Source organism: Echeneis naucrates, chromosome 24 (assembly GCF_900963305.1).
Source record: "Echeneis naucrates chromosome 24, fEcheNa1.1, whole genome shotgun sequence".
Lineage (NCBI taxonomy): Eukaryota > Metazoa > Chordata > Actinopteri > Carangiformes > Echeneidae > Echeneis > Echeneis naucrates.
The window spans coordinates 19,266,809-19,281,110 of NC_042534.1; the positions used below are offsets into that span (position 1 = coordinate 19,266,809).

The following is a 14,302-nucleotide window of genomic DNA, read 5'->3' on the forward strand; positions in this document are numbered from 1 at the left end:
CCCGGTAAAATGGGGAGGGTTGTGACAGGAAGGGCATCTGGCATAAACACTATATCCTAATCAACCATGCAAGTCATGGAGTTTGTCTTGCTTTGGCAACCCCCCGAACAGGGAAAACTGGAAAGAGGAAGAAAAACACAAAATATCAACCCCTCCAAAAAAACATTTCAGTTCCAATAAAAGGAGAGAAATTCACAGAGACACACAGGAAGAGAACCACAGTCTGCCTAAAGCCCTAAGTGCATTAATGTTGACAGCTTGATGGCTTGCTCATCCCCTTTGTATTCATGCTGTGAAAATTAATCCCATAACATTGTGGATCAGCGAATGTGGCTATGTGCACTATCTCTGATTGAGTTTCTTTTGAATCCTTTTTGAGGTCTGTTTCCTCTCACTCCTTGCCAAAGGTTCCTTCTTGATGATTCTGAGAACTATGAGCAGAGATGATGGGATTACATAATTCCCCCCTGAAGGAATGCCAGTCACAGACTGGCATCGGGGCTTCATTGATAGTGTTAGAATGTAATATGTTGGGTTCGTAAGTTAGTAAGTAAGTAAGAGAGCCATAGGGGTCAGCATTCGGAATCCAGATTGAGCCTAAAGGAGATTTGAAATCAGGTTGGGTAATAACAACAAACCATCATTTAGGTCACATTTTCCCCGCTCTTTCCATTTCTCCAGGGATCTACTCATAAATTCTGTGGACTCTCATAATTCCAAGGGGGTGGCAGCAAATAACTCCAATATATCCTACCAGCACCATCTCCTTCCAAACCCCCTGTTTATCCTCCCTTGTCTGTCCTTTGTTACTCCTGAGATTCCCTGTGGTGTAACACTGCCCTCCCTGCCTAATAATGGTCAGATCACTTGATAAAGATCAACAAACTAGCTACCAGGGGAGAGCTGGTGATGGTCACAGACACGCACTGAAATAATAAAAACATTAAACTGCAAAACTAAAAGTGCATTGATATCATAAAAAGTCGAATCACTTTGTGGTAATAAAGTATGAGGACAAGAAAATGCAGATAAAAAAATTATTACAATTCAATACATTTTCACACAAGGTTTTGTTTAAAAAAACATACGTCCCTTAACACATCCCCTCAGTATTTAAAAGGTCATATTTGTCTTTGATATGCGTAGGTTTTGTTATACATTGTAAACAACAGTCTGCCTCCTTGTGCTGATCACCCAGAATGTTTGGTGGCAGATTGTATAATGTTTGTTTGTTTGGTTTTTTTTTATCTAATTATTCAGTTTTGCTCTACTGCACATCAATGACTGAGGTGAATCCTTTCTCTCCCTCTAGCACATCATCAAATTCCACCGTGCCTCCAAGGCCAATAAGAAGCCCATGCAGCTGCCCAGAGGGATGGTGAAGTCTCTCCTGTATCAGATTCTGGATGGGATCCATTACCTCCATGCAAACTGGGTACTCCACAGGGATCTGGTGAGTGGCTATATTAGCCCTACTGCTCCACTTTCCCTTTACAGACACACACTAATTTAGGCACACACCTCATCTCGTCGCTGTTTCCAAAAGTGACAGCATTCACATCACAGAAACTCTTTTACCCAGGAGCGGCAGAAGATTACTTTTAGCTGCCCTGTGTTATAGCATGACACAGGTTTTGGTCATTTTTGTTTGCTGTTCTAAATGTCTTTTTCACAAGCAACCAGACACTGCGCAGATTGTTTATTCCAGGGCTCAACTAATTGCACAGAAGCCGGTCAGTTTGGTAAAAAGACCAAATGAAACCCCCACAGAGGCCTTGAGAAAAATGCACCAAGGGTAAAGAGGAGGAACACAGCAGCCTGGGAAGAGAATAGAATTGACACAGCAACAATTTATGCAGAAGAGGTGATATAATCCATGTCTTCTCTTTTCATTGGTATTATGAGATCTCTCGCAAAGATGGAGACGTTAACAGTGCTAACGGGTCAGGATTTCAGCATCATGCACTTCAAAGAGACATGGCTGCACTACGACATACCACAATTTGATTGTTTCCTTTGAGAGATTTGTGATTGTTTTGGAACGTTCAGGAGATTTTCACAGGAGGCATATAAGGCACTTCAGGGCTGCTTTGAGGTGACAGACTATCTGGTGTTCAGTGAACCATATGGACAGACATGAGTGAATCGTGGACTACATCAACTTCTGTGTGGACTGGACTGTGCCAAAGAGGACTATCCTTTGTTATTCAAACAACAAGCCATAGGTAACAAAGGACATCAAAGCCATTCCGAATGCTGCTATGAGAACAACACAGGGGGAACTGAGGGTGAAGACCAAGGAGGCCAAAGAGTAGTTTGGGAGGAGTAGTGGAGTAGAATTAAGACCATTGCTGGGTGTAGGCAGACCAGTAACAGGAAGTTGAAGGCAGTTTAGATAGGTAATTTTTCAACAGCTTTGACACTGTGGGCTCTGCCAATCCGTCATAGGACTCCTCTGTCTTTCCCCAGACATCAGCCACTCCATCCCTCCCTCCACCGTCTCCTTACTGACCCCATGTGGGCCTCCAACAACCAGTAATTTCATGGCCATCTCCTTGCCCTTCTCACTGCACCACATCACGCCCCCCTCAGTCAATGATTTCAATCCTCCCTTTTTTTCACCTCTACAGTGTCCTTCTCTCCTGACCAGATGAGAGGACAACTGAACAGACTCTACTCCAAGAAATTTGTGGGCCCTGGTGTTTGCCATGGGGTGCTTAACCCTATTAAACCGAGCGTGCCACCAGCGACACATTCGCACAACGGCATGTTGAATTACCGTAAGTTCAAGAATGTTTGCTCTATCGGAAAAATGCCAGCGGTTTTTGAAAGCTGAGAAGTTATGCTTCACAGCCACTATAGGGTCATTACGGTAATTCCCTTCACGCTGTTGCTGGAAGTCAGCGAAATCATTCCTTTGTTGTTAATCGTTAATACAGTCTTTCGACATACTGCTGGATATTGAAGTGTTCTGGAAAAATGGGTCAAAGCACTTACTCACAGGACACTTTCTGGCGCTTTTATGGTTAAAATAAGTAAAATGTCCAGGTGGAAAATAGGAATATTCAATGTTAAAGGGTTAAAGCCTGTGCCCTTTAGCTGTGTGGAGTATTTCGTTGTGTCTTCTGCCTGAGTCTAAGCCTTCAGAGCATCAATGTGCTGTCGAAAATGACCTTTGTTGTTCCTGTTCCTCTTTCTCAGACATAGCACCCAAGTAGCTCCAAAGACCAGGGCCTGTTGGCACTGACATCCCATATCATGAAAACGATAGAGAACTTCCTTCTGAAGCAACTCAGACCCATGGTCATGACACTCATGGATGCCCATTAGTTCTCCTACCACCCCCACAATTTGGCCCCTGTCCTCTCTCCCTTTCTTTCCAACACGGACTTAAACAACTACACAGAATCCTACAATGTTAAGCAGTTTTCTGTGGACTCACTGCACTGGTTGGGTGTATCAGTGATGGCAATGAGTGCTGTGGTGAATAATTTTGTGATGTGGGGTTACGAACCAGCTACAGATCAACATGACAAAGGCAAAGGAGCTGGTTGTGGAGAGGAAGAGGACCGAGGTAGCAGTGGCTCCTGCCTTCGTTGACTCCTGGACATTGTGAAGGAGTACAAATACTTATGAGTCTCCACAGACAATAAACTGGACTGGATGAAGAATACTGAAGCCAGAGATGGTTGAGGACCTAAGCCTCCTTGAATAATAAAATCGCCTCTGCCTTTAACATCTGCTTGATGTTCTTTGAGTCTGTGGTGCCCAGTACTTTCTTTTTCCTGTTGTGTGCTTGGGCAGCAGGTTGAAGGTAGCAGACCCCTTCAGAATCAACAAATTCAATCCGCAAGGCCAGTGGTGTTGCATGGGTGGAGCTAGACTTTCTGGCAGCACTGTCAGAGAGGAGGATTCTAGCTAAGTTACAGACTATGCAGGACAATGTCTCCCACCCACTCCTTGACTCACTAGTCAAACCACTGAGCGTCACAGGAAAGAAATTCAGCTGTTTGGTATTTTTTATAGTTAAGGAGTTGTAAAGACTGATGGCAGTGGGAATTAATGATTTTCATTAGCTCTCTGTTCTACACCATAGATGGATTCACCATCCACTGCTGTGGTTTCTCTGATCTGCTAGGGTGGTATGAAGTGAATGGTCAGAGTATTTTAAGATGGTTTCTTTTGCTCCACCACAGCCCTCAGAGAGTGTAATCTGGTTCCAACCACAGAGTCAGACTCTTTCTACCAGTTTGTCCAGCTGCCTTGTAACCTTTATTTTATTCTGCCTCCCCTGCAGACTGCAACATAGAACATTATGTCTTCCAACACCGACATGTAAAACATCTGAAGCATCTTTCTGTAGATGTCTAAGGAGTCTTCTCACGCTGTGATGTAAATTTCTATTTCACTGTAGTCCACCTTTTCTTTTATTAATGACATCTTCAACTCACATTGCACCTGTTTGAATTGTTAGCTGTCACTACCTCTATATAAGTAGAGTAGTAGAGTACATAAGATTGCACCCAGTGCTTTGCGGCTCTTCATCAAAATCTCCAGTTCACTCATTTTTTTTTTAAGCAAGGAGCTGGCATTTCTCATAGTAACTAATGGATGGAAAGGCTTTCATCACCATCTCCTAGCCTTGGTCTGTTTACCAGCATGGCAAAATCAAAATGCTTCTTTATCTTGGATGGGATGGAGTGATTTATTCCATATTTACTCAGTTTTAGAGGAAGAAGCTCCCTCCTTCTCTCCACATAAGTATGAGTCAGGTATTATTTTTTGAAAATAAAAAAACAGCAAAAATAGAATGAAAATAGTCACTTGATCTCAAGCGTTACCGGACTTGCAGCCTAGCAACCTAGTGCAACCTTGCAACCTAGTGGAAGCACATCTTGAGAAAGTTTCCTGAAGTCACAACAGAATTAACTGGAGATCTTGAGACTAAAATATAAATATGTATTTCTCTAAAGAATGCAAATTGAATTTACAAAAGCTGAGCAGGGATTTCACTTGGATAAAAATTTACGGATGAAAGGGTTAGGGTTAGGGTTAGGTAAAGAAAAAGATAGAAATGGATAAGTTATTTTTTAAGGCTTGTAGCTTTATGTTTTTTAGAGTTATTACAGAAATTAGTTATTAATGAAGAAGTTGTAATATTGTTGATGTCTTGACAAAAATGACAACACTGGATAAAGATTTTCATTCATTCATTCATCTTCTACCGCTTATCCATTTCTGGGTTGAATAAGGTGCTGGAGCCAATTCTGGCTCACATTGGGTGAAGGTGGGGTACACCCCGGACAGGTAGCCAGTCCATTGTGGGGCAAACATACAGAGACAGACAAAGACGAAAAACCACTCACACTCACACCTACGGTCAGTCTGGAGTCACCAATTGGTGGGAGGAAATGGGAGTACCCGGAGGAAACCCATGGAAGCACTGGGAGAAAATGCAAACACTGTACAGAAAGGCCCCAGGCTGCGGAACTGAACCTACCTAGCTATTAACCTCTGTCTACAGATAGATATTACTCTGCTCAGATGCAATAAATCTTTTTGACTTACCAAAAAACACAGCCATGTTATCTCAGGGCAGGTATTATTATGTCTCCAAGGCGTTTGCTGTCATGGTATAGATTGTCTGGAGGTGTGTGATTGTGATGCATTATGACCAGAATCTACTCAACCCTATATGTTGTTTGAATTTTGCGTAACCTATAACCTGGCTTCCACACATTGCTGGTTTCTGTGAGATTCTCTCCTTCTATGTTTTCCCACAGTGCTATGGGTAGAAGGAGATTTTGTTCTGTGTAGCTGAGTGGCTTTGTTCTCTGTGTCTCAAACTTACAGGGCAAATAGCAGAATGGCAGGGATGACATTTAAATAGTGTGCACAGAAGAAGACCGTGTGTGGATGAAATTTTGCATTAACGTCTAGCTTCAGACAACCTCTAGACAACATTTTAACAAGGGCGAGCTCACAGATATTCTTCTCTTTCTTGGTTTGGTTTTATTTGTGTATTGTGCAACATTCTTCTGCAACTATCCAGATTCGTCCTTGATGGAAATGCCATTGTAAAGACACTAAGAATGGGGTGTGGTGTATTCTTTTGTTCGGTGTATTGAGAAATGTTGCTTTCAAATGCTGGACTAGATTCACCCTGTCAGTGGATGAGCCTGGACCGGAAATAACTTGATCCCTCGCTGATTTTGTTCAGTTTGCCTACTGACAAAGAAATGAATGGTCTATGATTTTAATGATAGGTTTATTTTAACAGTGAGAGACAGAATATCAAAAAGAAAACCTAGAAAATCACATTAAATAAAAGAAACTGATAAACTGGTTTGCATTTCATTGAGTGAAATAAGTATTTGATCCCTGACGAATCATAACTGGTTAGACTGGTACAGACTAACCAGACTAACAGACTGGTTAGATTATTTCTTTTGCTTTAAGAAAGTAGCTCTTTCAACTCATTACATGTATAAAAGACAACTGTCCACAGAATTAAGCAATCAGACTCAAACCTCTCCACTATGGGCAAGCACATCAGGGACAAAACTGTAGACCTGCACAAGGCTGGAATAGGCTACAAGACCATTGGCAAAAAGGTGGGTGAGAATGAGACAACTGTTGAAGCGATTATTTGAAAATGGAAGAAACACAAAATGATCATCAATCTCCCTCTGTCTGGGGCTCCACGCAAGATCTCACTTCTTGAAAAGTGAGGGATCAGCCTAGAATTACATAGGAGGAGCTTGTTAATGATCTTAAGGCAGCTGGGACCACAGTCACCAAGAAAACCACTGATAACACACTACACCGCAATGGATTAAAATCCTGCAGTCCGTGCAAGGCTTTGGGGGTATTTATCTGTTGAGGGGACAGGACGACTTCACTGTACCGAAGGGAGGATGGACGTGGCCATGTACTGTGAAATTAACAACCTCCTTCCCTCAGTCAGGACACTGAAAATGGGCCGTGGATGGGTCTTCCAACATGACAATGGCCCAAAACATACAGCCAAGGCAGCAAGTGGCTCAAGTAGAAACACATTGAGGTCATGGAGTAGCCTAGCCAGTCTCCAGACCTTCAGTTCGGTTCTGGTTGTGGAGAGGACAGTTTAGTCAACCAAATGTAGTTCAGTAAATTATGTTGCAAAACATTGATTTAATCACCACAATCACTGCTTTGACGTCAGATGAGGCTGGTCCCAGATACTTATCATTCCACAGCCTGTGCGAAACTTAGTGAAGCTTTCATTTAAGTTTTCTGAACCCATGTCTTAGAGGATAAGTTCGGTTCAGAAGTCAGAGGGTAGAGATGTTGTTGAACAAAGTTCTTTCATCTCCCACTCTTGTGTAATCCCCTGCAACAGTGTTTCAGTGGTCGTGTGGTGGCCAGATATCACATTATGTTAAACAGCAGGGATCAGGGAGCGTGCTCTGTCTGTCACGCTCTTGTCTCTCTCTGGGGATTTGGAACAATCCACAGATTTATTACAAAACATGGCTGTCTACCTCAAGGAATTCAGTTAATTCTGGATGTGAGTTTAGCATATCATCCCTAAAATATAAATCCAATAAACACTGATATTGAGAGTATAGTCCTTCTGTAATTCATCTGAAACTGCTTCTATTATATTCTATTGTCAACAGACTAATGTTAACATTAGTTATATATTAAACTGACCTTTTGGGATTTTTTCTTTCATTAAGACAAAAGCTACAGATATAGTAGCAGTTGTTTGAGGTTTTGCACAGCATAACTTTGAGGTAAATGTAATGTTATTGTAGCCACCATAATTAGAAACTACTTAAAAACAGAATATCAGAAAATAGCACAGATGTAGTCAAACCACAAAATGTATCATAAAAAGGGAACATTTATCTTACTTGATCTTTATCAAAAATTGGCGATATCAAATAGTCAGCTGACTAATGTTGATCATATTTTTCCTTCTGGCTTTCTATCCTTGATGAAAATTGCTTGAACTACTATATAGTGCACAGAGGAGTTGTGAAGCAGAGTGAACTACAGTGGACAGAGGAAGTCTCCAGTGTGAAATCTGTACGAATCAGAATGTTTCCAGCACTTTGTTTAGATGAACACCTCCTTTACCTTGATGACCTGTTGACTGTTCTGTGCATCGGAAAGCCATGTACCAACTTCTGGCATGGTGTATAATGTTATTAGAAATAGCAGCTGAAATGAGGCCCGTTAAGAAATATTAACCAGGAGCTGCTTTAAACCGCTGCTTTTGAAGATGTCGCTTTTCTAACCAGGATGTTGTGTGACAACCTCATTAAACAAGTTTAAGTCATTCTGGATGATACTGGTGGTTCTGCAGTCAAGAAAGTCCTTCTATTTGCTACTAAGTGCTTCAAGTCACTGAATGGATCTGACAAGAATTTGTACCGTATTTTCCGCACTATAAGGCGCACCTTCAATGAATGACATATTTTAAAACTTTTTCCATATATAAGGCGCACCGCATTATAAGGCGCTACAGTAGAGACTGGGATTACGTTACGTTACGTTACATTATGCGTTAATGTCCATATTCACAATATGACCAACCTTGTTCAACTGTAAACACACAAAGAAACACGTAAAGCTCACTTTATCAGTTCATTCCTCATCTACCAATCCCTCGAATTCTTGGGCTCCGTCCCATCAAAGTCGTCATTAATCGAGTCAGTGTCGCTGTTGTTGTCTGGCAGTTCAGTGACAATTCCTGCCTTCCTGAAAGCTCGGACCACAGTTGAGACTGATATATCAGCCCAGGCATTTACGATCCACTGGCAGATATATATATGGATCAATAGCAATGTTGATCCATATAAAGGCGCACCGGATTATAAGGTGCATGGTCAGCTTTTGAAAAAATTGAAGGCTCTTATGTGCGCCTTATAGTGCGGAAAATACGGTAAACGCAAACACTCTACCAGCTAGCTAGTGTATAAATTTGTGGCACTCAGTCTGTCAGCTGGGCCCACCACTCTGGTGCAACCAGAATGAGCGACGGCTCCAACTGGCAGCATAGTTCTGTGTGGCCATCATTCATCTCATGTTTTTCCTGCAGTTACATGTCAAAACATGTTCTGTGGAAACAAGGCTTATAAATAAGTGCAACGATATGCCATTAAATAGTTTCTTTGTAAGACAAACATTTATGTTGTAGACTTTGTGCGCAATGTTTCAAGGGAAACGTAACCATAGTAATAATATGAATGTAGCACCTGCCTTCCTTGCATTATCAACGCTGTCACAGGAGCTGGGAAGTTGTTTTGTAACCTGAAACCACTCTTATCTGGGCACCAACTCTTTCTGATAGACGTCACCTTTGAAAATGTTCTCTCCGCTGCAGGATAAAATTCCATTGTCAAACTGATGTATAACAGTGCCGTTACATAGTTGCATTGCTGCATTGCTGCAGAGCTTCCTGCCATTGTGATCACACCACAGTGTGTGTCTGTCTATATTCCACTTTTTTATTCTGGTTGTTGATTGGATTGTACAGACGTCATGGCTTTTTGCCAGTTCTCTGAGTCAGGGGAAGTGACAAGGAGTTCAAGACTGGTTTTTGTCCTCAAAGTGCAGGGCTGCTTTGATGAGACGAAGTGGGAACTTTTTCAACGTGCTAACATTGCCTGCTACACATTCACTACGCTATTCTACATCAACTTCTGAGAGAAGCAGACCAAGGTGTGGCCCAACCAGAAACCATGGTTTAGTAATCATTTGTGAACACTGCTAAAAACCTGAGATGCTACTGTTAGATCAAGAGACAGGGAAGTGTACAGCAGTTGTTCACGAACCCAAATGTAGCACAAAGAGCAAGGAACAGTTGGTAATGACCTTTATTGGTGACTGCAGCAGAAGATTGAGTTCATGGATGAGTTCAGGGGTCCGTTGTGCAGAGGTGTAACCCGGGCAGGGGAGCAGACTAGAGCAAGAGGTGCTGCCTTGAACTCAGTGGAGAGTAGGAGAAGGCAAAATATCCTCAAGGGTAGCTCACCAAGCAATTGTGGGAAGGCAAATTCCAGAGACACAGAGACACAGAGGCTGAAAACGTGGTCAGAGACAGGCAGGGTCAGCAACAGGGAGTCAGTTCAGAAATGAATGTTGGAGAGTTTTGCATGAGGGCTAAGAACAATCTGGCAACTCAGTGAGTGTGAGGCTGGAGTCTAAATACAGGGCTTGATTGGTTGATTGGAGATGAGCTGCAGGTGGATGATCAAGTGAATGAAGACAGATCCCAGCTCATACTGGATGAAGGCGGAGTATACCCTGGACAGGTCGGAAACCGGAGTACCCAGAGGAAACACACACAGCCACAGGGAGCCCATGCAAACTCCAGGCTGGGAACCAAAGCCACGACCTTCTTATTGTAGGGTAACAGCGCTAACCACTATGCTACCAATATGTGGCAAGACATCACCACAGAATATGAGCAGAAAAACAACATTCCCCCTCTGACAATTGATCCAGGTCGGCTAAACTCGTTCCTTGCATCATTCAGAAACCAGTGCCAGAAGACGAGCAGCCAGAACAACCATCACAGCATAGAGCAACCACCCACTCTTGCTACAGCCATACCAAGTCCAGCAGGTCCTTTAGAACATTAACATCAACAACACAGTTACAAATCACGCTTTTCTGGGCCGAGTACTGAATATTTGTCCTGCCCAGCTGGCTGCTGTTTTCAGAAGAATCTTCAATGATTCACTGGATAAGCTCACAATTCCAAACTGCCGAAACACCCCCACCAATATCCCTATTCTCAAGACCACTGCGTTCATCATTACGCATGTAATTGTGAAATACTTCAAGGGTTGTGCTAAAGTTTACATCCCTCTCACCCATGACCACCACCAGGTTAAACAGATCCACTGACGAAACTCCTAAAACACCTTTAAACACAGCTCTCTCCCACCTGGGAAACCCTAACTCCTACTTTAGGATTCTTTTGTCTTGTTGTTGACTTCAACTCAACATTCAATTCCAACAGCCAAATCAGATTAGTTCACAAACCTTAAACCCTGGGAATAGAATCCTCCCTCTGTCTCTGGATCTTGCTCTTTCTGACAAACAGGCCACAGTAGGTCAAATTCAGTCATCCCACATCCACCGTAGTCACTGGTTGAGGGTTAGGGCTTAGATCCGGTGGATCTGTGACATCTACCTCAGCAGTCTCCACAGACGGGCCTCTATAATTCGGAAGGACCTCTCGCACTCCGGACATTGCCTGTTCAGGTGGCTCTCGTCTGACACACTTAGAATAATTAAGACAAAAAAACAGAGACAAAAGCACTGGTTTTACCCCATATCTGTGGACAGGAAGGGTACTACAAGGAAACATGAGAGGACAGGAGTTCGAGGACAGACATGTAATCGGCTCTGATCTCTTTAGCTGCAGGGGAAGGTGCCACCACCAGCAGATCTTTAACAGCTTCAGTGAATCTGCTGTTACATAACCGTCTGTTTGTGTTGCTGTATAGCATGTTCTGCGTCGTTCTGTTGCAACACTTTATAGCGCTCATCCCCCACTCATCCCACTACCACCTCACTCCTCACCTACTCCTTCTAACCCAACCGCCATGTACACAGCAGAGAGGCTTGGCGTGCTTTCTCCACCCTCTTCCCCTACACCCCTGATATTGTTATGTCACACACGCTTAATGAGTTGAGGCAAATGCCCTGCATTTCTCACTGTGACAAGATGCTGATGCAGCTCTCCAGCCAAAGCTGAAAGCAAGCACCTCAGTGGACTATATCGAGAAACACTGTTGCAAAGGGGAACAGGGATTTGCTGTTGCAGAAAATCCAGACAGACTTACTGTTTATGTACTGTACTGTACTGTATACACACATTGGTGCCTGCACTGCTTTGTCACTGCTGTTCAATAAATGCTGCTCTTCTCTACTGCATGTCATTCCCCTTTCTCTCCCCCAGTCCCATTTCCTGTCTCCCAATCACCAATCAAATTGTCATTTGCATGTTGGCACACAAAACTAAATTTGCAGTCAGGCCAGGAAGCATACAAAATTATAAATCAATTAATTATCGTGCTAAGTGAAAGTGCAAAGTTCAGTCAGGCACCCCAAAATTTAAATATGTTGAGTGCAATCAACTGTGGGCATGGATTTCATTAGCTTTCAGAGTTTTCATAAGCTTCCAAAGCTGATTGCAGGCCACAACTCACCAGAGTAGCAGGTCTAGATATTGTTTGTAAAAAGATATCTTGAGTGAATTTAGTTCACTCAAGATATAGACTTAGACAGTCTTTAGCTGTCAATGATAGCATCAGTGCATCATCTTTTAAAATTGCATATTTAAACTGCATGGTAATATACTGTATGTAAGGAGACAGTCTGACTTTTGCTTCAGAAAATCTGATTATACTAACTCTACATGAAGCTCAGATGGGTGTTCATCATCTTGACTCTTGAACTGATGTTGGGGCAGTCTTGTTCATTTCTGGTTTTAGGTTAGAAGTCTGCCTCTGACTTTTGAAGTAGTTTGTTCGACAGAACTGTAGCTGGTTTTAATAAAGAAGGAAATGGCTTTTAGGACTGGGTGTTCTGGTCCACAGTTTATCTGTCTAAGCTTCTAGTCCTTCAGAGAAGTCTGACCTCGGTTAGGATCTTAAACAGAACAGCAACAGAAATATTTTGGCTGTTATCTGTTGTATCTTGTTGTCCAGTTTAATTTAAATTTTTTTGTGTCATTAATTTCTCCAGAAATATGTTGCTTACTCATTTAGCATTTTTTGAGGTAACACATTGCAGTATTTCACAGAACAGTGAAGTTAAGTTAGTTAATAACAACCAAGATTAATATATTCGGGCTGTGCATTTTAATTCAGTTAGGCATGTTTACAGTTTGAGTGGGAGCCTGAATTTGCTGGGTCTCTTAAGAGATTCTTGCCTTTGTGTTTGTTGATCACTGCATGTCTTATTGCGGATGGGAATAATAGACCTCATTAGCACTGCTGTTTCTATAGCAACAAGACATGTTTGCCAGCCAAACCTGAGTCCACTGAGCCAGAGGGTTCAAATTCACTGAGATACCAAGGGAGAATCGACAGGCGGGAGGTAGTAGATATTGCACCCTGCCATTAGAGGGACCGACTGTAAACTTAAAACACACAAGACTGATGGAATGAGCAGCATCTGAGCCTGATGTCATGGTGTGATGAACACAGTGTGCACAACCTAACATTATGTGGAAGAAATGTAATTATTGACTTGACTTTGCCCTTCTCTGACCCCTTTGGTCAAAATCAGACTCTGTCATGTAGCTCATTTTTTCATGATAATAAACACTCTATACGGCGAACTATATATTTAAAGCTGACCAGTCCATGTGTTTTGTGTTAGCAATGGATCAAATTAATATGGGGATGGAATGCCTTTTTATTTATTTTCACAGCCCGGTTTCAAATCTGGGTCAATTTGACTTCATGCCCCACTGCGTCCTGCTCTAGCCACTACAAAAACATGAAACTCTTTTTTGGGAAGTAGTCTCAGACCTTTACAACCCTCTCTCTTGAAAATTAAAGAAAACTGAGCCCCTTGCTCAAAATTGACATGTATGAACGAAAAGCATTACATAAATACAGTATGTATCATGCCCAGACACGTAAGGAAGTCTCACTGACCCATACCCTAGCTCTAATGAGAAGTCAGCTATTTTGTTTTAAAGTTAAAAAGTTTGCCTGACTTTGCAGATTTCCATGCCTTGTAATTTTACAAACTCCTCCTAAACATTTGATCAAAATAATGTAACATTCACTCAGTACCATCTCAAGACCATAAAAATAAGGTAATATAATTTCTTTTCTGTCTTTCACCTAGAATGGCAGTGGCACTATTTTCAACGGGTCCTTATAACTCCAACATACACTACCAGTAAAAAGTCATTTGAATGAGAAAGTGTTTCCAAACTTTAGACTGTAAGTGTACATTGTCCAAATAGCCACTAATTTTGACACATACTGCAGGTCCCACCATCTTTGATATTTTATGTGCACATAAATGTACATCACAAAATTGCACCATGGTGTCACCTTCAGAATTGAAAACTGACCACCTACGCTCCAGATTGATGTAGATTAAATTGGAACTCACATGGTATCTAGATAAAAAACTTTCATGGATTTATACCATAATTCCAACAGGGGATCAGCCCTTTTAATTTGAAATTTTGTTTTCCGTCCGATTTTGAACTTAAGCAAACTCATCCTACAGTTTTAATTCAAATCACTTCACATTCCCTAACATCTCAAGACCT

At 42.0% G+C, this 14,302-nt stretch overlaps 1 protein-coding gene across 6 annotated transcripts in view; it reads left to right on the forward strand.

The window, feature by feature from the left end:
- The window catches only part of cdk19 (cyclin dependent kinase 19), a 60,910-nt gene that overhangs the window by 22,235 nt on the left and 24,373 nt on the right, over nt 1-14,302 (forward strand). For all 6 annotated transcript variants that reach the window (XM_029495781.1, XM_029495782.1, XM_029495785.1 and 3 more), the window contains one exon: nt 1,313-1,453. In XM_029495781.1, coding sequence (XP_029351641.1) covers nt 1,313-1,453 — 141 coding nt within the window. The remainder of the gene's footprint in view (nt 1-1,312; nt 1,454-14,302) is intronic.